At 33.3% G+C, this 26,252-nt stretch overlaps 2 protein-coding genes across 2 annotated transcripts; both read right to left on the minus strand.

The window, feature by feature from the left end:
- Nucleotides 1-4,781: 4,781 nt before the first annotated feature.
- LOC137835181 (protein DETOXIFICATION 19-like) lies at nt 4,782-8,120 on the minus strand. Its single transcript, XM_068643556.1, has 7 exons — nt 7,465-8,120; nt 6,420-6,964; nt 6,111-6,197; nt 5,958-6,014; nt 5,618-5,856; nt 5,297-5,415; nt 4,782-5,173 (listed from the first exon to the last, which is right to left on the minus strand). Exons 1-7 carry the CDS (start codon nt 7,789-7,791, stop codon nt 5,042-5,044), a joined length of 1,506 nt encoding a protein of 501 aa, XP_068499657.1. The 5' UTR covers nt 7,792-8,120; the 3' UTR covers nt 4,782-5,041.
- A 10,561-nt stretch (nt 8,121-18,681) lies between these two features.
- Nucleotides 18,682-25,805, minus strand: LOC137835182 (protein DETOXIFICATION 19-like). The gene is made up of 7 exons (XM_068643557.1): nt 25,430-25,805; nt 20,288-20,832; nt 19,752-19,838; nt 19,606-19,662; nt 19,283-19,521; nt 19,072-19,190; nt 18,682-18,936 (listed from the first exon to the last, which is right to left on the minus strand). The coding sequence occupies exons 1-7, from the start codon at nt 25,706-25,708 to the stop codon at nt 18,802-18,804; spliced, it is 1,461 nt and encodes a 486-aa protein (XP_068499658.1). The 5' UTR covers nt 25,709-25,805; the 3' UTR covers nt 18,682-18,801.
- Between the last annotated feature and the right edge of the window lie 447 nt (nt 25,806-26,252).

A 26,252-nucleotide genomic window follows, 5' to 3' on the forward strand; every position in this document is an offset into this window, starting at 1 on the left:
ACTTAAGAAACGTTTCAATTTCTTTGTTTTTTGTTGGGTATTTAACGAACACTGTTTGAACCCTGAAAAGTATCCTCTAGTATGTTGTTGATGACACAAGTCCATGGAAGGAGAAATCAACTATGGTTAGGCTTGCAAATAAAGTAAACAAGTCTAAACGAAAGAAACTGTGGAGGAATAACAAGAGGAAGGGTGTTGCGGAGATGATTGCAATGGTTGTCCTGCTTTGGTTTGGTTTTGTTAGGTTTTAACTTCATTTTAGTTGCTGTTAGAAATTGATTAATTAGTTGCTTTCTTTGTTGGATGATTGGATTGCTAAGGAAAAGGCCAAGGAAATTGCTAACAACAAGGTATGGAAACTCTTTCAATCTATACCTGCTTTTATTTTGACTGAAATTAGTATTTGTTTTTACTCAAGGTTGAATGAAATAACAGGCTAATATGATTTTAAATTTTAATTAGAAAGAGTTTTAGAAAAGATATACAATTAGGATGGGTGCTTAAATAAACATGGACTATTAATTGATTATGGTAAAGTTCTCATACTTTTTATTATTATTAATTATTATAATTATTATTATTCTGATTTATAGCGAACTCCCTGTTACTGTACTGTTTATATGGCTATATACTTTCAATTTCAGATTAAGAGTGGGGCTAAGTGAAAGACATTCAGTTTATGGAATTTCAAATAACACATTTGTACATATTGGTTTAAACCAATGTGTCTATTTATTGAGTTGTTTCAAACTCTTTGCTACTATATTGTCTTTATTGTTATCTGTGAAAAATTGGGAAGGGTAATATTGATTTTGTTTTGGCAGTTGCTTATGGATATATTAGCAGCTACATTAGTTTGCATTGCAAGTCTTATTCAGGAAGAATTTCTGTTTACAAGTATTGTGTTTACAGGTATTGTGTTTACAACCCTAAAAATGTTATAATATTGTTTCCAGTCCTTAAAACTTTATTATAATATTGTTTTCATTTATTTTTTAAAAATTTAAAATTAACTCTAAATATATTTTAATTTATTCCAGGCACCAAATGTTAGAAGTGGTGCTCCATCACCAAACCAGAATATTATTGGATCAAGTGGAGGCAACAAGACAAATTAGAATTAGGATTATGGCTTTAGTTGTAATATGTTCAAATATGAAAGAAATTATATTTTGATAATTTAATTTACTTGTTGTTTGGATTAGTTTGACATTATCAACTTTGTTCTCTTAATGAATGAATGAAGTCATCTTTTGATTATTATGTTTATCAATTTTAATTATATTATCAATGTTATAATTTAATTATATTATGAAACTTAACTATGTACTAAAATTTAATTATAATATGAAATTAAATAATATTATGAAATCAAATTATAAAATAGAATTAAAATAATTATTATAAATATTAAAAATAAAATTAAATATTTAATATTCGAATTATGATAGTTATAAAGTGTATTATAAATGGCATACTATACTGTATTAAGTGGCGGTTAAAACTGCCACTATTTACGTTGAAATTGGTTTACACAGTTTTAAAATTACGACATTTATAACTGACGCCAATTACATGCTTAAAATCGCCACTTTATACAATGCATAATATGGCGTCTGCTACAAAGGTTCTCAATTGATCGCCACATTAAACTTTGTGGCGGCAAGAATTCTGGCGGTACGCGGTACCGCCACAGACGTATAAGGCGGTGGTTAAAAATGTCAATTTTCGCAAAAATAACCGTCGCATTATACACGATTTTTTGTAGTGAATCTCATATGAATGATTTACATAAAACCTATCTGAGAAAATTTGCTTGAGCTTTCTTTCATGGCATCTTATTGTACAACCCTAATTTTGATTCTTGTGTTAAACATAAGAATTAGTTTTACATTAGTTATTTTCCAACCAATTTCTTTTTAAGTTTTCTAAATGTACTTTCACTATAGATTCAATTAATTATTTACGTCACATTATTTTTGCAACATGTGTTTCTCCTAATGATGATAAAGCTCAGGTTATCCTACGATGACTAGAGCCATACTCTCTCATGTCCTTAGTTGGATTTCTTGGTCTCACGAAATTTAATCGATGTCATTGCACCTCACTCATCTCTGTTGAACCAAGTGGTATTCAAGCTTTGAAGAATCCAAACCCTTTGAAGGATGTTGAAGGATTGGCTGTGCTTGCTGTTGCTGAGCTGTCTTAGTTAGGATCTGGGGTAGTTTAAGTTTTGTAATCCACTCTTTGATTGAATCCAAAGCATAAGCATTCTCAATCTTTTTAAAAGAAAAGTGTTTTTCAAACTAAGTGAAAAACAACCGATTGTTTTGTCGAAACAACCGATTGTTTTATACTTAGGTGTTTTTAGAAAAGATTGAAAAATGTTTTTCAAATGGTTGAGCTGTTAAAACCAAAACAACCGATTGATTCGAGGAAACAACCGATTGTTTGTTTTGGTACCATAACAGAAAAACTGTTTTAGCTTTGACTGAGCTTTAAATGTTTTAATTGATTACGCTCGAGTCTTTAATGCTTTGACCAATCTTTAAATGCAATGAATAAGTTTGTTAAGATTTGATAACAAACATCTTTGAATAAATTCAAAAAAAAAAAAAGATTTGAAAAATAACAATCTTTTGAGAACAACAAGATTCTGATTTTCAAATAGTTGAGATTGCTTAGAGATTGAGATTGATCAAAGTGTGTGAGATAGGATTTCTGCTTGTATTGATTTCAGATTTACTTCTGTAACAAGAGTAGTCCTTGTATTCTGTTGAACAAGTTTCTTCTGTGTGTTTGCTGAGAAGTGTTGTGTGTTCTTGAGGGGATCAAGATCAGCATTCTTAGTGTTGGTGTGTTGGCCAAGAGAAGTGTGTGTCTTGAGGGGATCAAGGTCACTTTCTTGGTTGTGTTGTAAGTGATCTAGGTTTGATTGCTTAGTGGAATTCCTCAGTGGTTTCTGAGAAGACTGGATGTAGCTCTGGGTTTGGAGTGAACCAGTATAAACATCTGTGTGCATTCTCTCTATCCTTAACTCTTTAAATTCAATTTTGTTTTTGTTTACTGGTATAAACAACCGATTGTTTCTGCGAAACAACCAATTGTTTTTCTGGTGCTGTTGTTTTTGCTTATTATTTTGGCAAACTGGATTCCATATGAATTGTTTCTTGAGATAATTTCATTCTTGACTTAAAAGTTTTCGAAAACCCTCTTTAAACAATTCACCCTCCCTCTAGTTTAAAGTCATCCATTCTAACAATCTCTCCTTTCACTACTATTATTTATTTAAATAATTTGACTTGGTTTACAAATGCAGCACAAGCATTTACATAATTGAGATTACAAATGGCAAAGCTACATACATTCTTTTTATAAAAAAATTTCAAGTCTTCTAACTTTAAAATGAATATATCTAGGTGATTGATGTTGTCCCCGATCAAGAAAGGTACCTTTTGACCTCTTTTAGCATGAAAATTTGACCAAAACTTAAGAATTTTTCTTTCTGCGAGGCAAATGTTCACCATCACCAAAAAAAAATTGTGAAATGGAGGCAATACTTGTTAGGTCATTTTTAAATTAATAGTAGTTGTTGTCTAACAACCTTTTCATTAACATGGATTAGACAACATATAAATTGATTAAAGTTATAAGCCTTGTTCCTTGGTGTGTGTTGTGTCACTAGTGCTAAATTCCTAAATAACAACAGTTAAAAGGCGACCATCATCAAAGAAAACGCGATAGAAATTCTGTAAAAGGGACAAACTTTTTGGCAATAGTTTACCTAAAATCGTTTTCAATTGAGAAAAATGACGATGATTATTTCATAAACTGTCATTAAAAGTAAAAAAACATAGAAACGACGGTGGTTATTAACATAATCATCATCATTTCTTTGATTTTATCCTTGCATCACGCTCATTTCCGCATTCTCTTCTTATTTTTGCCTTCTTCTTTAGGTTGCACTTCCCTTGTGCCGAAGGTTTTTGTGATTGTTGTTCGTGCCTCTTGCATTGTAGTCCCAGACTTAAGAATTCTTCTTTCTATGAGGGAATAGTTCATCACCACCAAAAGAATTGTTAAGAAATGGAGACAATACTAGTTAAGTCATTCTTAGATTAGTAGTAGTTGTTGCCTAACAACATTTTTATTAACATGGATTAGACAGAACGTATATAACAACACTTTTAATTTATTTTGAGATGGTTTAAATTTATTAATTATGTTTTATATACATTTATACTTGTGGATTCATTAATTTGTTTATAATTGTCAAATTTGTAAGTGTTTGTGCTAATGTAAGGGTCTGATAATGTATTATTTGCAAGTTTGTCAATTATACAAAAATAACAAATTTTAAAAAATACACATACAACGACAGTTCAAATAAAATTGTCGTTGTATTGAAGGTTTTAGCGATGATTTTGGTCGGTCATCATTTTTTTCAGTAACTTAAAATTTTAATGTTTTTTATTTCAAAATGGAACTCGCCTTTATTGAGTCTATTTATACGACAATTTCAAATAAAATCGTCGTTAAAACGCGATTTCATAAAGATGGTTTAAGACATCATTAAATTATAAAATCTTTATTAAGTACAATTTCAAAACTTTTTCTGAAAATATTTTTTTAACCATTGTTAAAAGTTGAGTGGTGTGTGCAGTAGTTCCTTCCATGCATAAAACTACCAGAAACAAATCCTCCTCGTTGCATAAAAAAATAGCGTCAAATTTGCAAGGACTATTGTGATAATTACATATATTGTCCCTCATAAGTCAGAATTAAGAAAGAGTTTTCTTCATTCAAATATAAACTCGAGTGAAGAATGCAGGAAAAAAAATAGAGGTTCCATTCTTTGTGTGAGAAATTACTCTCTCGTCAATCAAGTGATTTTGTTGGCACAATACCTTAGTTTCTTAATCTATATCTATAGTATTCTCAAAATGAGTATAAGCAAGAAACGTTTAACCAAAATCAAGTTCCCACCATTTTGTGATAATCTTCTGTTCATAAATTCAGTGGCTGTTTTGAAGATGATGAATTAAACAAGAGGATGACGGTCTTTATCTTTGTCTCTAAGAAGATCCAGTTTGGTCCATTTGGCACGCCTTAAGAAAAGGAAGAGTGTTCCAGCTTGACATAGCAGCCCGCAAATCAGGCCAATCCATAAACCCTATAGATTTTAATACAAGCACAATAATAAACTTATGAATGCAACAAGTCTCAGAATCAAGATGATTCTTCAAGATATCAGAACAAAATGAATCAGAATGTGTAATAACAATATTTTATTTACCTTATACTGTAAATTGGTCTTAAATCCGAGGAGACACGATATTGGTAAACCAACAAGATAAAAAGTTGCAAGATTAATATATGCAGTGGAGTGTTGCAGGCCACATCCTCTTGCTGCCCCTGTAGTATTAAACACAATTTTCACTTAAGAATTCGAAGTTTTTCAGATTTCACATAACTTTTCAGATACATAGATTTTTTAAACAAATAAGGGACCATGTAAAAAAATTAAAGTCGGAGTAAGGGCAAAAAACAAGAGGTAGGCCAAGGAAATTTGACAAAAAAACATCAAAGATTTTACTACAATTTAAGAAATTCAAACCTTGCATGACACCTTGGACAGCATCTAGTACTATGGAAATGGCAAGCAAGGGTGTCACTGCTGCAAACTCATCTTTAATTTTAGAACTATCAGTAAAAAGCTGAATCCAGATATTATGTCCAAATCCAAGTGCCAAAGCAAAACAGAAACTAAGGAGGAAAGAGAGCTTGACAGTGACATTCATTGCATGTTTAGCTCCTTCCGGGTTGCCTGCTCCCAATTCATTGGATACCCTTGTGCTGTCTAAGTTAAATTTCAACTCTTCAATTCATATACTATAATGTTGATTCAGAACATATTAGAAAATGCATGCAAAGAAGAATGTGTTCAACCCTCTAACCTTGCAGCCGCTCCGAGACCAATAGGAATCGTGTATGCAATGAATTGTGTGTTTAAACTGCAGATTATTTTGAAGATTATAACAATAATAAACCATATGAATCTTTTGTTGTTTTACACGAACAAAGAAAATATAAAGGTATTGGAATTGTACCATATTGCAACCAACGAAGTTGTTATCTGTGAGTTGGGCAATAGACCACCTAAGAAAACCAGAACTTCAAAAGCCCAGTACTCCAAACTTGCATAGCATAAACAACAGATAGTGAGTATGATGATATTATTAAGGACCTTACATTATTACATTAAATTCCAATAACATTCTCATAATTTGAACTGCAAAAAGCGTTTCAATATACAAGCTATATCGTGTATCTTTAGCAAATTAGGCTACTTGTCCTTAATTAGCAAAGATGAATAGTCAAAAGGACTAGCAAAGTGAAGGGTTGTTAGTGACTCGTACCATACCATTGCAGCAGAGGGCAGAGCTAGTTTAATGTTTGTTAACACGTAATGGAATGAATGCGTGGAAAACCCTTGCCATGTCTGCTGGAACTTCTTAGCATGCATGACATACAAGGCCAATAATAGCATTGATATCCATTGTGAAATAGAAGCTGAAACTGGTGCACCTGTAAAACTCAGACCTGACCACTGAACCAAGGCATATGCAATACCAATATGAACCAACAATGGAAGAGCTGAAAGTACAACCAATGGCATGACCACAGATTGTGTCTGCAGAAACCTCAGGATATTTTGCAAAAAGCTATATGCAAATAATCCTGGGATCAAAAACTTCATATAAAGAGCAGTTGTTCTTGCAATGTCCTGAGATTGATGAAGAAACACAAGGACAGGTTCTGTATAGAACCAAATAATGGATACAATGATGGAAAAAATAAGAGATATGATGCAAGAGGCCTGTAGGTAAATTCCCAACACTTGGTATTCCTTTGCACCAAATCCTTGCCCACACAGTGTTTCCAATGCCCCACTCAAACCAACCTACAAATAGAATAAAGGTATGATGAAGGGAGTTTAATCTAGTAACAACATTTACTTTAATTGCATTTAGTACAACAAGCTCTGAAACAATGTTATGATGTTAAGTTTGCGAGAACATTGATGAGCCAACATTCAGTATAGAGATAAAGATTAGAAACAATAATTGACACTTCGGTATAACTTTTACTGTAAAAATTCTAGACTCCAAAGACAAAAAAACATACAACCTAAGTTATTTTAAGAATTGGCAATGCTAAATGAATTTTTATAAATTAGTAGTGGGTAATTGGATCTACAGGCTTTCCACAATTTATAGTGATTTGTGAAACTCTTCTCAGAGCAACTACTACATTGAAATGTTTGTCATATCTACTAGTAATGATTCTTCTATTCTACAAATTAAGTGTATAAATATAGAGGTTAAAGCAGAAAGCTTTTGTTAAAAAATGGTTATTTATTATATTGTAGGAAAGGGTTTTGAGAAGAGAAAGAGGAATTACCATGACTGCAGAGCCAGTGACATTGAACCATGAGTTTGCAAGAGTAGCACCAGCAAGCTGAAGCTCTCCAAGGTGACCTACTAGAATGACAGAAACCGAAGTGATCAAGTAATAGAATATGTTAGTAAGAATCATTGGAAGTGAAAACAAGATTTGATGCTTGGCCTCTTCCATGTCCAACACTCTATTCCACCAACCCCAAACTTGGGGTCTTCTGTTTTCTTCTCTATCATCAGTTACCCTTAATAGAGGTGTTGCTGTGCTATCTGAACTGGGACTTCCTTCCATCTTCTCTGTCTCCTGTTTCATGTTCTCTATGCTATCCATGTGTATATGTGTTTAATGAGGAAGCACTTCAATGATTGCTATATACATGTCGTCAAACAACTTAATTTTACAAAAATATGCGCCAAAAATTACTTTATGACAGATAATTTCTTAAAGCGACATCTTAAAGTTCCGCAAAATCATAAAAGCAGAATATGAGAAATAACTTTGCTGATCTGAATAAAAAATCTGGGTGGGTGTTGTTTTTTGGCTTTCAAACTTGGAACACTGGATCATGTTTGGACTGGGTCTAGTGTGCATTATTAGAATATTCTTCACGAGTATGTTAGTGTTTTGTCTGACTCTTCTCCAATCTTACCTGTCTATATGAGAACTTAGATTTGTAATAAAATTATTATATTTTCAGTAAATTTGATAACGATGGTATACTGGTTGAACAAGCTGGATGGATATTGTTTTGTAAGTTGGACTGACCAAAATTCTTTATTTAGGCTCTTGTTTATTAATTTTCCAATTACGAGGGGTTGAAGATTAGATTTCATAAAAACATTTATTTTTGTACTACCCAGAAAGGCTTGGAGCAATTAATAACCACTCTCAACTGAAGAGGTGATTTCAATTGTAGATTTCAATCACCTGCAGTTACAATTCCTGTATATCTCGGTAATAATGGAAAGTAAGTGACCACGTTCCCATAAAAATCAATTTTATAGTTGATACTAAAATATTATACCGGTCCAAAAAGTCTATAAATACCATTTTAAGAAGATTTTTTTACTAATGCAATACTTTTTCACTCACCTTTTACTCAATTATTTTAAATTTCTTACTAACTTGAGCGTCAAATAGTCATTTATAGGTGGACTACCACGTGGTTCACCTATAGTGCACTCAGTTTTCAACCATAAAGTCAGGAAACCCTTTATAGGAGAAGTTGGTTCACTCACTGCTCGAACATCCACCTTGGATGACTCCAATTCATTATTGGTAAGAACATTTGGCGCTCAGGCCGCGATAAAACTTTTCTTGGGCCACATTGACAGCATCGTCTAACATGCCACCACTGGCATATAAAAGATATCAAAGAGGTGCATAACCAATATCAAGACGAAATGCAATCTCTAAAAAGGCAACATCACAACAAGATCATTACTCTTCACTTGTAGATCGCTTCTCTTCAACATGACCATGAAACTCATAATTCAAAACTGCCAGTTCAACACAATACGGAACATGAGGTTGAATCTCACCCTACACACCCTCTAAACCAACAGAGGATACACACAGATTCGTGTCGAGTACACTTAGCAGGTTGGCTGCACATATCCCACCAATTTTATATCATGATCGATCTCAAGGACCAACGACGACAATCAATGCCTTTAATCCGGTAACTTGAGTCCGTTCACACAATGTGGAATCTCATCGTGCCCATAGTAGTTGTCTTTCAAAGCATTACCTCCTCCCCCGAGGAATAGTAACACACATATTTTAGCACGTTTTCATCCATTTACCTCTAAGGTGAGGCAAGTCCAACTTCCAGAGTCATGGCGATGGCTAAACTTTAAAAAGTACGATGGGTCTTGAGACCCAGAAGCTCATGTCCAGGCCTATCTCACTTAAGTCAATCTTTTCTCTAGAGATCTTCACATGCCTTGCCAACTATTCCTGACAACCTTGAAATGAACCACACTCGAGTGGCTTCCTTTTTGAATGATTCCTTCGAGACCTTCTATGACAACTTTACAGCTTGGTTTTCAGATTGTAAACCCACAGTAATAGATTCTATGTCCCTTCACAATGTCATTCAAGGGGACAACAAGCCATTACAACAATATATGGCTTGCCTTGCCAAAGCATCTATGAGCATTCTTAATTTGCATCCTATTGTGGCTATACATTCTATGAAGCTCGGATTCTGACCAGGCACTTTAGATTCCTTGTATTTCCAGGAACCCAAGGGTGTGGGAAAACTTGCTTCCTCACATTGAGTTTGCTTATAATCGGGTAGTTAACTCTACTACTTCTCACACCCCTTTTGAGGTTGTGTATGGGTTCAATCTCCAGGTTCAAAGATCAATTCTTTGTGCCCCTTATTGGCATGCGTGGCATACTTGCCTACCTTCCTTTCAATTTGAAGCTTGATGTTGTGGTGCAAGTCTTTAATAAAATAAGTCTTTTCAAAACCATCTTTGCACAACACCTCATCAAGTATAGGAATAGGAAGGAGGTCAAGGGGTGTGAGGGGATTGAACCCATACACAACCTCAAAAGGGGTGTGAGAAGTAGTAGAGTTAACTACCCGATTATAAGCAAACTCAATGTGAGGAAGCAAGTTTTCCCACGCCCTTGGGTTCCCTGAAATAAGGCATCTCAAAATTTGAGCCAAAGTCCTATTGACCACTTTTGTCTGACCACCATTTTGGGGATGGCAAGTAGTAGAAAACAAGAGTTTAGTGCCAAGTTTTTCCCATAATGTTTTCTAGAAGTGACTTAAGAACTTAGAGTTGTATGATACTATACTTCTAGGAAGCCCATGCAATATAACAACTTCCTTGAAGAAGAGATTTGCAATAACAAGCATAATCTACTTTGTGGCATGGTATAAAATGAGCCATTTTGGAAAAGCGATCCACTACCACAAAGATAGAGTCCATACCCTTAGATGTCTTGGGAAGACCTAGAATTAAATCCATAGAGATGTCTACCCAAGGCATGCCTGGGACGAGAAGAGAGGTATATAAGCCATGGGGTTGCACCTTAGACTTAGCCTTCCTACATGTTATGCATTTATCAGAGAAGCTATGTACGGTTTTGCGCATGTGGGGCCAAAATAAATGCTCATGCAATGTATCTAAGGTTTTAGCTACCTCAAAATGTCCCATAAGACCACCCTCATGCGCCTCCCTAACAAGAGATTGCCTCAAAGACCCTTGGGATATACAAAGTCTTTTCCTTTTAAAGAAAAAACCGTCATGTATGAAAAAGTCTTTGTGTCCATCATTTGAGCACTCTTGAAAGATGTGAGAAAAGCTAAGGTCATCTTTATAGATTTCTTTTATGTGATCAAATCCCAAGTATTTAGTATCCAAAACATTTAGCAAGGTGTGCCTTCTTGAAAGAGCTTTCATCACCACATTTGTTTTACCTTGCTTATGTTTGATCACTTAAGGAAATTGCTCAATACACTCTACCCATTTAGCATGTCTCTTGTTAAGCTTTCTTTGACCTTTCAAATATTTAAGGGGTTCATGATCGCTATGTATCACAAACTCATTGGGAAAAAGGTAATGTTGTCAATTTTGCAAGGCCTTAACAAGAGCATAAAGCTCCTTGTCATAGGTTGCGTAATTGAGATGACTCCCCTTGTGTTTATCACTAAAATAAGCTATGGGGTGACCCTCTTGAAGGAGGATAGCCCCAATGCCTATGTTGGAGGCATCACATTCAAACTCAAATGTCTTAGTAAAGTTGGGAAGTGCTAAAATGGGTGCCTTAGTTAATTTATCTTTCAAAGTCTCAAAAGCTTTTTCTTGTTCTTGGCCCCATTTAAACACCACATCCTTCTTTACTATTGCATTGAGAGGTGCAACAATGGTACTAAAGTCTTTCACAAACCTTCTATAAAAACTAGGAAGTCCATGAAAGCTCTGTACCTCACTAACAATGGTGGGTGTAGGCCAATTTCTAATTGCTGCTACCTTTTCTTCATCCACATGCACCCCTTCGAACTCACAACAAACCCTAGGAAGTGTGTGTGATATATTGCAAACACATCTTTCTAGATTAGCATACAATTTTTCCTTCCTAAGGGTTTCTAAGACTTTCCTAACATGCTCGTTATGGTCTTCAAAGCACAAGCTATAGATAAAGATGTCATCAAAATAGACCACTACAACCTTGCCAATGAAAGGTCTTAAAACATGGTGCATAAGTCGCATGAAGGTGCTTAGAGCATTGGTTAAGCCAAAGGGCATGACTAACCACTCATACAACCCAAATTTGGTCTTAAAAGTGGTTTTCCATTCATCTCCTAGTTTAATCTGAATTTGGTTATAACCACTCTTAAGATCAATTTTGGTGAAGATTTAAGACTCATGTAACTCATCCAACAAGTCATCTAATTTAGGGATGGGATGCCTATACTTAATGGTGATATTGTTTATGGCGCAAAAAATTTGGAAGGCTGGGCTTGGTCAGTGGGTGCGCTCTCTCCTAGGTCCTCATCAAGTACCCAACTCAGCAAATTCGACCTTCAATTTTGCTTCACTCTTGAGTAAGTTCTCTTTTTCCTCGTGAAGTTGAGTTGAGCACTCCCCGACCTCTTTTAGCTTGGCCAAGGCCTCCTCCTTGACATATTTAATCTTCTTATTGGTCTCTCTCACCTCCTTTTTCTTCAACATTGCCAGCTCGGCCTCTACGACCTTAACTTGGCCACAGATTTGCACGATCGCCAAATTTTGTGTTCAAAAAGTAAAGTCTATCTCAACCTTATTGATGTAACCATGAATGGATCATCACCATCTAAGCTAGCCCAACCTTATTGGATGATTAACAGGAGCAGGAAACAAGACTCAAGGCTAGGTCACAAGGTCCCATCATTCCTTAAAGGATCATCAAGAGCAGAGGACCAAAGCATGGGCCAAAATATACATTGTTCTTTCTTTTAGTCTTTTTAAGAGTATGTGTTAAATAACATTAAATTGGGCTTGTTCATGGCCCATAGGTGGACGAAACCCTAGCTTTCTAGAAATCTTCACTAGTGTCGCACGTGTAGTCACACTTCCCACATTAAGCACATGCTTAAATGTGTAAATTGTGGCCCCTTCTAGATCCACAATTAGTGGCACATTTTTAGGAGTTAAGTACGCTTAGTTTGAATTTCAAATTTCTCTCCTTATCCTAACCACATGGCACCTATCACTATAAATAGGTGGTCACCCCCTCTTGTATTTCACATTGAATTTTGAGTAAAGACACTTCGCTTGAGCGAGAACCTGAGTGTTCATGAATTTCTCTAAGTCTTATTGGATGTCTTCAAATGGCAACTCTTTTTCACTTATCTTGGATCCCTCCTCCAAGTGGCATGAATACCTCCATGCTTCCATCTTCACTGAATCATCTTCATCCATCTAAGTGTCTCCTTCTTTTCTACTTTTTCTTGTTAATCTCCTTTGTTCAATGTCTTTTAATTGTGTTGTCTTTTCCATTCAGCTACATATAATCTACTAGTGTGTGTGTGTATTTTTCTCGTTTTCTCTTTGAGGAGAACCTTCAAACTTACTTAACCTCTTGGCTAAGTACATGTCCAGTGGAGATCTTCACTGGGTTGTCACCATAAATGTCAAATCAACTTCTAATACAAGTGAAACTTATGAAAATATGTGTAATCTTAAATTCAACTCATATAATGTGGTACTCAGAGCATGGTTTTATTTGAGCTTAATTTGAGTTGAAATTGTTATCTTATCTGGTTATGTTTCATTTATGCACATTTCAGTTTGGTGTGCTAAATTCCTTGTCAATGAAATTACTTATATGTTTGTTTTTAAAATTTCCATAACCTACTTTGCTTGAGTCATATGTTCTTTACATGTTCTAGGATTGTATTTATATTTGGCTTATTTGATTTTAATTGTAAAGAATTCAAAACAATTAGAAGTTGTCTTAGTAGTGTTGGACATCTCAAGGATCCAACTTTGGTGTTTGATGAAGTCATGTTGAAACCATGTTGCCTTAAGTGTCTAAGTAGTTTAATTTCTATTTTATGTGTCTCGATTTATCTTTTTCCTTAAGAAATAATGATGAATCCAAGGACAAATAGTTTTTAACTGGTTAAAAAGTTTTTGAACTATTTTAATTTGTTTTTTTTTTTGGAAAGTTACAATTTTTCAATCTGTTATCTTTTAAATCAATTGATTGAAAATACTAGAAATTTTTTAAACTTTTTTTAAATATGTTTTATATTTTAAAAACCATGTTTTTACATGTAACATAAGAAATGTTTTTAGTTTGAGTACTTTCTATTTGAGAAAATTCAGTTTTCATGCATATTACATTTTTTAAGAGAAATCAACATATTGTTTTGATTTTTTAACAGGTTGACTTTACTTAACTGCTTTCTTTTAATAAGAACCATTTCTGTTAAATCTCTATAAAAGGGTTTGCATTGTTTCAGAAAAAGGTTACTCATTCAATTTACAATTTTACATATATGAGAGCCTTAATAATAAAAGTTTTTGAAAGAAATAGTCTTTGAAAGATCATCTTTATTAAGGTCAAAGATATTTCATTGCAGCTATGAATTTGAGAGGTCCTATTGTATTTTTTGGTTCATGGTCAAGGTTAATTCGTTTCCTTCTATTATTTTTTGTATTTTTGTAACTATAGGGGCCAAGATAGGGTTTCTTAGTGTGTATCACTACTGTGATGTGATAGGATGTTGCAGTGAGTGGTTTATGTTCTTGTAGTGTTCAAGAACTGTTTTTTATTTCTTGTAAAGAAATTGCATTGTTTGAGTGAAATCCACCTTGGTGTGAGGTGAGACTGGATGTAGCTCTGTTGTGAGTGAATCGGTATAAAATCTTGGTGTCTTTTATGCGTTCTTTATCATTAATTTATAATATTTCTGCATAATAATTTTCACCGGTATAATCAATTGGATGTTTTAAAAAATCAATCTGTTGTTTTTGTTTCCTACGAACTTTTTTTATTCTTTGTAATATCTGAAACTTTTGTGACAAGTGATATTGGGTGTTATAGTGAATATTGATATATTTTGTATCGATTTGTATTAGTTATTGATTAACAATATATATTGAAACAATTCACTACTTAAAAAGTTTTCATTAATTTGGATATAATCAAAGGTTTTCTTAAAAGCTTCTGCACTTGCCATATAATAAGTAAAACATCTCTTTTATGTAATTCTTGATCATAAAAACAATCTGTTAATTTCAATAATAACCTGCTGAAATTAATTCATATATTTTTTTCTTTTAAGAAAAATTAGATCTTCTCAAACTATATTTTTAATTTACAAGATTATGTTTTAAGATATGTGTATTAAAGATTTTAATCAATTGATTTTTAATAAAAACAAATTCATTTTCTATATCAGTGTATTTCAACTATAAAATCAATTTGTTGTTTTAGAAAACAATCTGTTAAAATTTTGTCGGAATTGTTGTAAACAATTATTTGGGAAAATCTTTCAAAGTAGAATTCAACCCCCTCCGTTCTTGAACTTAGTTTCCCCTTATTTCAATAAGTAGTAGTTGATTTAATTCTAAGAATAGAATGTAAGTGTTCACATAATTTGAATCCAGATCAAAATTAACTTTAGAATTTTAAAAGTGAATAAAAAATGTGTATAAGATGAATTTGGAGAGTTGAATAAATTTAAAAACAAAGAAAGTTATATGTATTCACATTTCAAATCAATTTGCTTAAATGATTCTAGGTATGTGGCAGATTGTGTTCATATTTTGTAGAGTTTTATCCTTCTAACATTGATATTTTCTAGTGCTTCATAGTTAAATCTAAGTAAGTTTCTTAGAGTCTTCAAACTCCTTTATTGATATTCTTGTTTTTAAAGTTTTGTCTACATTCAAATTCCTAATTTGGTTTAGCTTTCTTGATTAGTCCTTTTCTTGCTTGTCTTAAAAATATTCTTTAGTTTTGTTTGGAGGAGGTTCCTTGCTTTCATTTTAACTGAATTAAAGAGTTTTGTCCTATTTCATTTTGATTTTTTTTTCAAGATTTGCACTTATTGGTTTATGGATATTTCTTGCTTTAATTTTGAGTGAAGAGTGATCATACCTTCTCTTTTCTTTTATTTTGGTATATGTTTGTCTTTAAAATTTCTATAGCCTACTTTGCTTTAGATGTTCTAGGATTGTCTTTGTATTCGACTTATTTGATTTTAATTTTGAAGAATTTAAAATAATTAGAAGTTTTCTTAGTAGTGGTTAATTTAATTCCAAACATAGAATCCAAAGTTGTCTTAGTAGGGGGTCATCCTTCTCGCGACAGATTAAACCCGACAATGGCAACACGGAAGGTCGAGGATCAATAAGCATCGCTTTAGAAGTTGTTGGCATAGGCTGTAGAGTTGGACCCTGTTCTACTAGAGGAGGCGATACCACGACGACCTCAACAATTTTGTTCTTCTGGATTACCTAGACATTTCTCTAGGAAATTTTCAAAGGGCCAACATCATTTAGCTTTCTTATGCTTTGCAACGGAAGAATTCAGACTCTTCTGGTCAGCTAAGGAGAGCGCCCCAAACTTGGTACACAACTTCTTTTAGTTGAATACTTTGCCCATAAAAAAATGAGGTTAGTTAACTACATTATAGAAATCAAACAAAGAAAATAAATGTAGAGCCTTACCTAGGAACAAAACATGAGAATCCTTGGCAAGGGGCACACTGAGGAGTTTCTGGCTGCTAATCGAGAAAAGTAAGTTCTTTATTAACTCTACATCCACTCTCTCCTCAGGAGAGAGTAGATATTTGGCGCAGGACTTAAACTTGCCCGACCTTTGCCAATATAGGGGAAATCTAGGTGTAAAATTGGGATAAAAGACTAGTCGCTTCCTTTGGTCTCATAGTTCAAACTTTAAATTGAAAATTTTATGTTTGAATTTTTTGAAAAAGGAGGAATAAATTGTAAAAACATGTTCAAATTGGGCTCCATTTAGTGAAACTCAATCGATCTCGACACCATTCTTAAGTTTATCAAAGTACATAAAGGTATTTATTGAGGGTTGTATGTGAAGATAAGTACAAAGTATTTGAAAGGATTTAAAGAAAGCCCAACTACTGGGATGCAACTGACTTGATGCCACGTTCATGGAAATCAACATGAGACACTCGAAGGGAGATAAAGGAAATTGAATATCAAGTTCTTTAATGAAGTACTTAAGTGAAATCCTCAGTATTCGGCGAAGGCTTCATGTAGACTCGGTCAATCTTAGTGCATGGCTTGGCCACGATCAACTCGATTATTGCGTCAAGGCATACACTAAAGGTGGAGACAAACTCCCCCACCTTATCCTTCGAGATGAACTCGAAGGCATAAGAAGCAACATACCTGAGATCGAAAGGAACTTGTCCTAACTAGCCTTCTTGTCCATGTTTAGCTAGAAAGAATCCCCAACATCTTGGGAAGGAGCCTTGCGCCTAGCCAGAGCGATGTTAACCTTATTCCTCCTTGATGCAATAACAACCACCATTGCCATGACAGGGATGCCCTCAAGAATAACATTTGTCCCCTTCGACGGAGAACAAGTTAGTACGACTCGTGGAGAGATCTTTTTCAATGCAAGCAACCTCTCTACTTTAAGAAGAAAAAGTTGATGAAGAAGAAATATAGGTGGTAGAAATACCTAATGAGGAGGTACAATGATTGCAGAGACAAACCTAGGGAGTACGAAAGCAAAGAGCAGGGAGAGCGAAGAGCACGAGAACAAAACGCACCAACAAAAGCAACTAAAGAAAAAATAGCACAATACTTACTCTTTTGTTTTATAAGTTTATGGAAACCCCTCATTAAAACCCTAACATTTAAAATGTTATGCCAAAACACAAAGCATTACAACGGTCTAGGACAACATGTCCCTTCATAATAACTTTAGAATGAAACATCAATTGCCAAACTAACGTGGTATCTCAAAAATATATAACTCACCATTATATATAGAAACCCTTCATTAATGTGCATGGGGTTTCAATCTTCTCATCATTATATCACATTATTATTGCTTTAATTACCTTTCATAAGCGCTAATTACCACCTTAATTACATCAAGCTTGGATTGTTGAATCCAAAACCCTCGAACCAGCAAGGTGTTTAGATAATCGCAAAGCCTGGCCTATGATTAGTCGTGAAAACCCGACCTATTTCTAAGAGCTCGACTCAAATGCAAAAAAGAGCTTAAGCTCAAAATAAAAACTTGACTACCCTAAAATCGGGTTCCCGGACTTGGGGGATTTGTGTACTACCAAGTATCGGAAGGCATGGAGCAATTAATAACCACTTACAATCGTGTATTTAACCCACCTGTAGTTACTGTATATCTCGCTAATACTGGAAAATAATTGATTCACGTTTCCATAGAAATTAGCTTTATATTCGATAATTGAATCACTTACACTATAAAGAAAATCATGAAATAGAAACCAACTTTTAGATATCAAAATAATTAGTTGCAATAGTAACTAAATTAGAGACCATTTTATAAACTAAAAAAAAAATTGGTTTCTAAATTAGTTTCTATTATTGTTAAATAGTTTCTAAATTGGTATCTAATTAGCTACCAAGGTTTTATCTACCAATTATTTAGTTTCTAAATTTGGTAGTAAAAAACCATTTAACAATAATAGAAACTAATTTAGAAACCAAAAATTTATTTAGTCCCTAAAATGGTCTCTAATTTAGTCACTATAGCAACTAATTATTTTTTGTATCTAAAATTGGTTTCTATTTCATGATTTTCTTGTAGTGTTATAAGATATTATACAAGCCCACAAGCCTTTAAATACCATCTCATGAAATTTTCTTCTTCACTCAATACTTTTTCACTCACATTTTACTTAATTATCTAAAAACTCTTATTAACTTACACGTCGAAAAACCTTATGCTGGTGGACTACCACTTTATTTTTAATCATAAATCTGACAACCCTTCATAGAAAAAGTCGGTTCATTCAAACAACTCGAACATTCATTTCGGACGAATCCAACTCATTCTCAATAAGAACAATTTTAGAACTCCTTTGCAATTAATGCTCATGTTTTAATCTCTTAGCTCCATGAAGATGAACTCATTGAGTTCAAAAGTCATAAAGAACGCTTCTATCTGCGATAGTTAGTAAATGAAAATTATCATGAAAATAGTAGATACCAAAAAAGAAAGAAGTGTTGGTGAAGATAAGCAAGAAATGTTATGCCAAATTATGTTAATTCCAACCCATGTGTGATCATCTTTTACAAATAGAATGTGAACCTTTTCTTTTTCATAATTCCATGTCAGTATGGCGTAAGTTTAAATAAGAAGAGGATGGTTTTTCTCTTTGTCTTCGCGGGAAAGATCCAATTTAGACCATTTGGCACGCCTTGTGAAAAGGAAGAGAGTCACACTCTGACAAAGCAGTCCACAAATCAAACCAATCCATAAACCCTATATATCAGAAAGCAAAGTCAAGACAAATATATTAGAAAAACTAGTGAAGGCAAACTGTTTCTCAGACTCAAGGTGATTCTTTTTTACATAAGAACAAACATAACCAGAATGTCCAACAAATATTTTGTTTACCTTATACTGCAAATTGGTCTTAAAGCCTAGGAGACATGAAATTGGCAGACCAATAAGATAAAAACTTGCAAGGTTAATGTAAACGGCCAAGTGCTGCCAGCCACATCCTCTGGTCACCCCTGCAGCATTAAACAGAATTTACCTCTTAAGAATTTATAGTTAATGTTGAAGGTGCAATGATAGCAGGTTAAAAGTAATGAGGAATTCAAACCTGACAAGACACCTTGGATGGCATCTAGTAATATGGAAAGGGAAAGCAAAGGTGTCACTGATGCAAACTCCTCTTTGATTATAGAACTATCACTGAAAAACTGAATCCAGATATTATGACCAAATCCAAGTGCCAAAACAAAACAGAACCCAAGGAGGAGAGAGAGCTTGAGAGTGACATTCATTGCATGTTTAGCTCGTTCCGGGTTGCCTGCTCCTAGTTCATTGGATACCCTTGTGCTATTAAAATAAAATTTCAACTTTTCAATACATGTATCACAAAAGATGCGAAACAGTGCAAGTATAGGGAATGTACCAACTAACCTTGCAGCTGCACTGAGACCATAAGTGATCATGTAGGCAATGAGTTCCGTATTTGCACTGTATAGTTTTTGAATATTAACGGTATTAAATTACATGAACCTCTCATTTTAATTAGGAATAGAAATATAAAGCCATTAGAATCTTACCAAATTGCAATCAAAGAAGTAGTTTTCTGCGAGTCAGGATAAAGTCCAGCTAAGAAAACCATAACTTCAAAAGCCCAATACTCCAAACTTGCATATCATAAACAATGGATAGTTACAAGGATTTTATATTGATAACTAAATTTATTTGACATCCTCCCTTTATTAGATATAAAAAGGGCAATTATCATCTTACAAGTTCCTTTTGTGATAATGAGTTAGGCTTCAAGTTTATTTTTTAATATAATATCAAAGTTTATCTTAAAAAAATTTGATAAATCTATCCTGTAATTCACAGTGTAATTCACAGTATGTTATTGGACCTATTTAGATCCACGATCAATGTGTATATCTCATGATATAAGATTATTTACAGTATATAAGTGGACAATTCTGACCTTACAAACCCGGTTTGTAAAGATGATTTTAGGCTTAAATTGTGATGTAAGTTTAGCAAATGAAGCTAGTGCCTCTCATTCAGCTTTTTAAGATCAATAGTGAAAGGGAAATAAAAGTTAAAGGTGGTTAGTGACTCATACCATACCATTGCAGCGGAGGGCAGAGCTAGTTTCATGTATGTAAGTACGTAATGGAATGAATGCATTGAAAATCCTTGCCATGTCTGCTTGAACTTCTTAGCATACATTACATACAAGGCTAGTAACAGCATTGATATCCACAGTGAAATAGAAACTGCAACTGGTGCACCCGTAAAACTCAGACCTGACACCTGAACCAAACCATACGCAAGGCTAATATGAACAACCAAAGGAAGAGCTGAGAGTACAACCAATGGCATTACTACAGATTGTGTCTGAAGAAACCTCAACATGTTCTGCAAGAAGCTATATGCAAACAATCCCGGCATAAGAAACCTCATATAAAGAGCAGCCGTTCTTGCAATGTTATGAGATTGGTGAAGCAGCACTAGGATGGGTTCTGTATAGAACCAAATAATGGATAAAATGATGGAAAAAATAAAAGATATGATGCACGAGGCTTGTAGGTAACTTCCCAGCTTATAGTATTCCTTTGCACCAAATGCTTGCCCACACAATGTTTCCAGTGCCCCACTCAAACCAACCTAAGACAAGAATAAAGGGTATGAACCACGAGTTAAATAATAATAATTCAAAAATAAAGTGTTACTAGATGAAGGGGTGCAAGTTACCAAACATGAACATCATTGAGCATTTAAAGGGGATTTGTCTTTATGTCCATTGAATATTGTAATTGAGAAGTCACGAGGTATTACTTTAAATTTAGTATCAACTCATGGTGTAATAAAGCTATACAATATTCTCTGATTCCTATAGTGTTAAGATACTGGTTATCTGCTCTGTTGTTTAGGTTTTCTGGTTTTCAGTTTTTGTTTCCTATATATAGGAAGTCCCGTGAATGTTTTCAGTAAGAGAATAAATGTTCAGAAAGTTTTCTTCTACCTCATTCTCGTTTGCCTTACATGCCTTATAAATATGAAATTCTCATACAGAGAATTATCCCTTTCTTAGCTGCTGTGAAGATGGATACTAATACCGTCAATACCATCAACTAACATATTCAATATGGTGTCAGACTCAGCTAAATCCTCCTCTGCTTCCGTTATCTATCTTGTTTATTTCCTGGTTTCCTTTCCTTATGTTTATGGTAACAAAACCGGTTAAATCCTACTCTGCTTCCGCTATCTATCTTATTTCTTTCCTGGTTTCCTTTTTATTTTTTTATCAGGGAACCTTCAACCATGGATTATCTCTTAAATCATTCTAGCCCATATTATTTGCATCGTGAAGAGAATCAAGGAATAGTTCTTGTTTCTCCAACACTATCAACTATTATTCTTGGAGCAGAAGTCTGAGATGAAAGTATCAAAATTTCTGAACAAGTGACTTGAAGATTGAAGTCTGGGAGAGATACAATGTGATACTTTCTTCAATCACACGCACCTTATCTCCTCATATTACTAAAAGCATAATCTACATTGACATTGTCAAGAATATTTGGAAAGATTTGAAAATAAGGTTTTTAAAAGGTGATTATTTTAGAATTTCATATTTACTTCAAGAAATTCATGTCCTTAAACAAGGAGAAAGGAATATGACTCAGTTCTATACTGGTCTCAAGATTCTTTGAGAAGAGCTTGAGTTCCTAATGTCTATACCGGATTGTGTTTGTGATATACCATGTAGAGGACGAGGACATTATTCTACTCAAGGTAAACAATGTGCATATTATCAGAGGATGAATCACACTATATATGACTACTACTCTAAACATGGATATCCTTCATCGTACAAGCAAAAAATTGAATATTTTGCAAACAATTTAGACAAAGGAAATGAACAATCGTGCAATCTCAACTCAAGAAACACCTATGTGCAAAATAACCATCAAGATCTGAAACAAGAAAGTAACCATTTTTCTGCTGAACACATGCAAAAGCTTCTGAATCTTTTGTAAGACTCATCCAATCATAACGTTAATTATATATATAGTCATAATGGTGAGTCTTTTGCACTAGAATCACACACAGGTAAAATTTCTTGTATTGTAGACACTGGTGCAACTATTCATGTTACTCACATTAAAACACATTTTGTTTCTTTTCATAAGATTAAACTTGTTCGTTCATGTTAAGTTCACATTAAAACACATTTTATTTCTTTTCATAAGATTAAACTTGTTCATGTTAAGTTTTCATTTTATTTTATTTTATAGCTATTTATGAAGGTACTATTGAATTTATTGAAAACTTCACAATTTTTAATGTTTTGTATATACCTAAGTTTACTTTTAATTTGATTTTGGTTGAATGTTACATTATGGATTTGAATTGACAAACAAACTTTCATACAAGCTTTCCCAGATTCAAGACAATGATACATTCAAGATGATTGTATAGGTTGATTTGAATAGAGGGTTGTATTATCTTTATCATTCTTCCATTCCAAAAAAAATTCAGTTTTGCGTTAATGCTGAATAAAATTATAAGAAAATCGATATAAATGTTTGGCATCTTAGATTAGGACATGCTTATGATAAAGTTGTTGAACATGTATGCACAAAATTTTCCTTACATACATTTTGATTGTGGAAACATTGCTAAACAACATAAGCTTCCTTTCCAACAAAACAATATTGTTTCTTTAAAAAATTTATTCTTATACATGTTGATATATGGGGACCTCTTGTTATTCCTTTTGCTCATGGTCATAAGCTTTCCCTACTATTGTAGATTACTACACTTGATATACTTGGATTTATCTCATGAAGACTAGAAGCGAAGCTAGATTTCTTTTATTCAGTTTTGTCATGTATGTAAAAAATCAGTTTAATCATAATGTTAAAATCATTAGATTGATAATAGTAAAGAATTTGATTATGATGAATTATGTGAAAACTTGGTATTTGCATCAAAGAACTTGTGTGAGACTCCACAACAAAATGTTATTGTGGAAAGAAAGTACTAAAATATTTTAAATGTCACTCGTAGCTTTTTTTTCCAATCTAATATATATAAGACATATTGGCATTATGTTGTTTCTCATTATATTCACCTAATAAACAAACTTCTTTTTGTTTCTCTTAATGGAAAATATCCATATGAAATATTATATAATCTTCCTCCTAACTATTTTAATTTAAAGGTTTTTAGATTCCTATGTTTTGTTTCCACCATAGAAAATGAAAAAACTAAACTTGACTCCAAATCTAGGAAATGTATTTTTCTTGGTTAAAAAATGGTGTTAAAGATTATGTGATTCTTGATAAACAAAGACATTTGTTTTATAAATAGATATGTTTAAACAATATTTCAGATCTTGATAAAGGTTTTGTTAATAATTTTGTTCAACAATGTTTCAATTTTTTTTCTTGAACCTTTAAAGTACAACAACAATGATCAATACAAATTGCTAAAAGTAGCATAAATGAAGATAGTGATCATATAGTAGTTCCACCAGAAAAGATTTGGAACATATCAAGAGCATAAATGCTCAAGTTCAAGCAGAGATTAACAACATCAATGATAATCATGATCTTAGATATTCCAAAGGGGTCATAAGTGCTCCAAAGTTTCTAGTGGACTATCATCATCAAATCAATAATTCTATTATTTTGAAAGTTTATCTTCACAACTTAAAGTTGTTTTTCCTATACAATTTTTTTTATCTTATAATTCCTTATCTGACAAGCCTTTACATTACATTATGGTCATCTCTTTAAGGTAACAAGACTTCTGCTTGACTGATTTACCACCTGATAAGATACCTATGAGTTGTAAATGAGTGTATAACATTAAATACAAGGTTGATGGCTCCATTGAACAACACAATGCTCACCTTGTAGCAAAGGCTTATATGTAACTTGAGGGAATATATTTTTTATATACTTTCTCATCAGTAGCAAAATTAACCACGATCAAACTTATTTTGGTCATGGCTGCAACTTAACATTGGCATCTACATCAGTTAGATGTTGATAACTCCTTTCTACATGGAGATTTTAATGAAGAAGTATATATGATACATTCTCCTAGTCTTATACAATCCAAACAGAATCAAGTTTGTAGACTGACAAAATCCTTGTATAGATTAAAGCAAGCTAGTAGAAAATGGTTTGAAAAAGAAGTATGCCTTGGATATTCTTGATGACACTTGAATGCTTACTAGCAAACCATACTCCACTCCTCTTGCTTGTGATGTCAAGCCTCTTTTGATCCTAAATTTCCTCTTCAAGATGCAGAGTCTTATCGTAGACTTATAGGAAGACTTTTATATATCTCACTACCACTCAACCTGATATTTGTTTTGCTATTCATCTTCTTAGTCAATTTCTTCAAGAATGTACAACACATCATTATCATCAAGAGGCTCAACATATCTTTCAATATATTAAACTAACCCTTAAAAAGAATTATTTTTTGCTTCAAATACTAAGATACAACTGAAGGGTTTTAGTGACTTGGATTGGACCTCTTGTCCTAACACCGGATGCTAAACCACATGGTCTTGCATTTTCCTAGGATCGTCTCTCATTTCATGGAACTCAAAGAAGCCGACCACGATTTCACGTTCTTCTTCTTCTTCATGAAAAAAATCACGCCCTTGCCACAACCACTTGCAAATTACAATGGTTAAGTCATCTTCTTCAAGATCTTCATATTCAATATATATAATTTTCTCAATATTTTTATCTGTCATAAACAACATTTAGTCATGCTGCATTCAAATCTATGAGCTTTGAGAAAATGCTATGATGTTAAGTTTATTATGTATGTGACGAATTTTTGATATAATCTTTCATGTTCATGTAATTATACCACTCACTGTTTCGAAAACAATTATTTCAGTAAAAAATTTATTATTCTGGACATGGTGAAAACATGCACTGAAAAGAAGACACAGTGAAGACTTTTTGTACTGCAGAAAGAGTTGTGAATCATTAATGGCAATTAGTTAAGTAGGTTTACAAACATTTATTGTGGTTGGTGAGCTGGTAACAGAGCAATTACTGCTTAAATTGAAAAGTCTGTCCTGTACAATTAAGCAGAGATTCAGAAGCTGTATAAGAATACAATACTTTTTGTCTGAAAAAAGTCCTTACATTGATAACTAAAAAACAATTTATCATACTACACACTGAGGAAAAGAAAGGCAAAGGAGGGGGAGAAAAGAATGAATTACCATGAGAGCCACACCAGTGACACTGAACCATGAGTTTGCAAGAGTAGCACCAGCAAGCTGAAGCTCTCCAAGGTGACCTACTAGCATCACAGAAACCAAAGTGATTAAGTAATAGAACAAGTTGGTAAGAATCATTGGAAGCGAAAACAAGAGTTGGTGCTTGGCCTCTTCCATGTCCAACACTTTGTTGAACCATCTTCTGTTTTCTCTTCCCTTGTCATCAGATTCTTCCAACAGAGCTGCCGTTGCTCTGCCATCGGAACTGCTGCTTCCGGCCATATTCTCTACCTCCTGTTTTATCTTCTCACTGTAAACATTATGATTAGATATTTTCGTGTGGTGAAGCTTTTTAAGCAAAATATTTTATATCATGTCATTTATTTTCATATCACATGTAACATCTATTAACAAAAACTAACTTTTTATCACAAACCATCATTTCTTGTATGTTATTATGCTCTATTTGACTGGATAAACTTTACTTATTTATAAAATAATTATAAATTAAAATCATTTAAAATACATAGACTGAAAAAATCATCATAATAACTAGATAAACTAAAAAAACAAAATTACATCTAAATTTTGTTTCTTTTTTTATAAAATAAGATTTTAACAGTTGTCTTGTTAATGACTAACTTAACACAAGGTTTTGACCTTTACAATGCTTAAGAGGATTAAGTCTTGGACCAATAGTAATTTACATTGCTATATAAGTCAAAAATCTTATTATATATAGTTTACAATTGAATGATATAAATTTTTCTTTTAATATATTTCCTCTTAATGTAAGTAAACACGTCATTAGCAACCCTTTCTCTTT

Source organism: Phaseolus vulgaris, chromosome 5 (genome assembly GCF_000499845.2).
Source record: "Phaseolus vulgaris cultivar G19833 chromosome 5, P. vulgaris v2.0, whole genome shotgun sequence".
Classification (NCBI taxonomy): Eukaryota; Viridiplantae; Streptophyta; class Magnoliopsida; order Fabales; family Fabaceae; genus Phaseolus; species Phaseolus vulgaris.

Excerpts from the sequence above, each read along its gene's own strand:
- LOC137835181 (XM_068643556.1), bottom strand. The coding sequence starts at position 7,791 with ATGGATAGCATAGAGAACATGAAACAGGAGACAGAGAAGATGGAAGGA. Across the intron at positions 5,857-5,957 it reads GGTCTCGGAGCGGCTGCAAG|CACAAGGGTATCCAATGAAT; the intron begins GTTAGAGGGTTG and ends TAACTTAGACAG. Across the intron at positions 5,174-5,296 it reads AGACCAATTTACAGTATAAG|GGTTTATGGATTGGCCTGAT; the intron begins GTAAATAAAATA and ends TAAAATCTATAG.
- LOC137835182 (XM_068643557.1), bottom strand. The coding sequence starts at position 25,708 with ATGGCCGGAAGCAGCAGTTCCGATGGCAGAGCAACGGCAGCTCTGTTG. Across the intron at positions 19,839-20,287 it reads CCCTCCGCTGCAATGGTATG|TTTGGAGTATTGGGCTTTTG; the intron begins GTATGAGTCACT and ends ATGATATGCAAG. Across the intron at positions 19,663-19,751 it reads ACTTCTTTGATTGCAATTTG|TGCAAATACGGAACTCATTG; the intron begins GTAAGATTCTAA and ends AAAACTATACAG.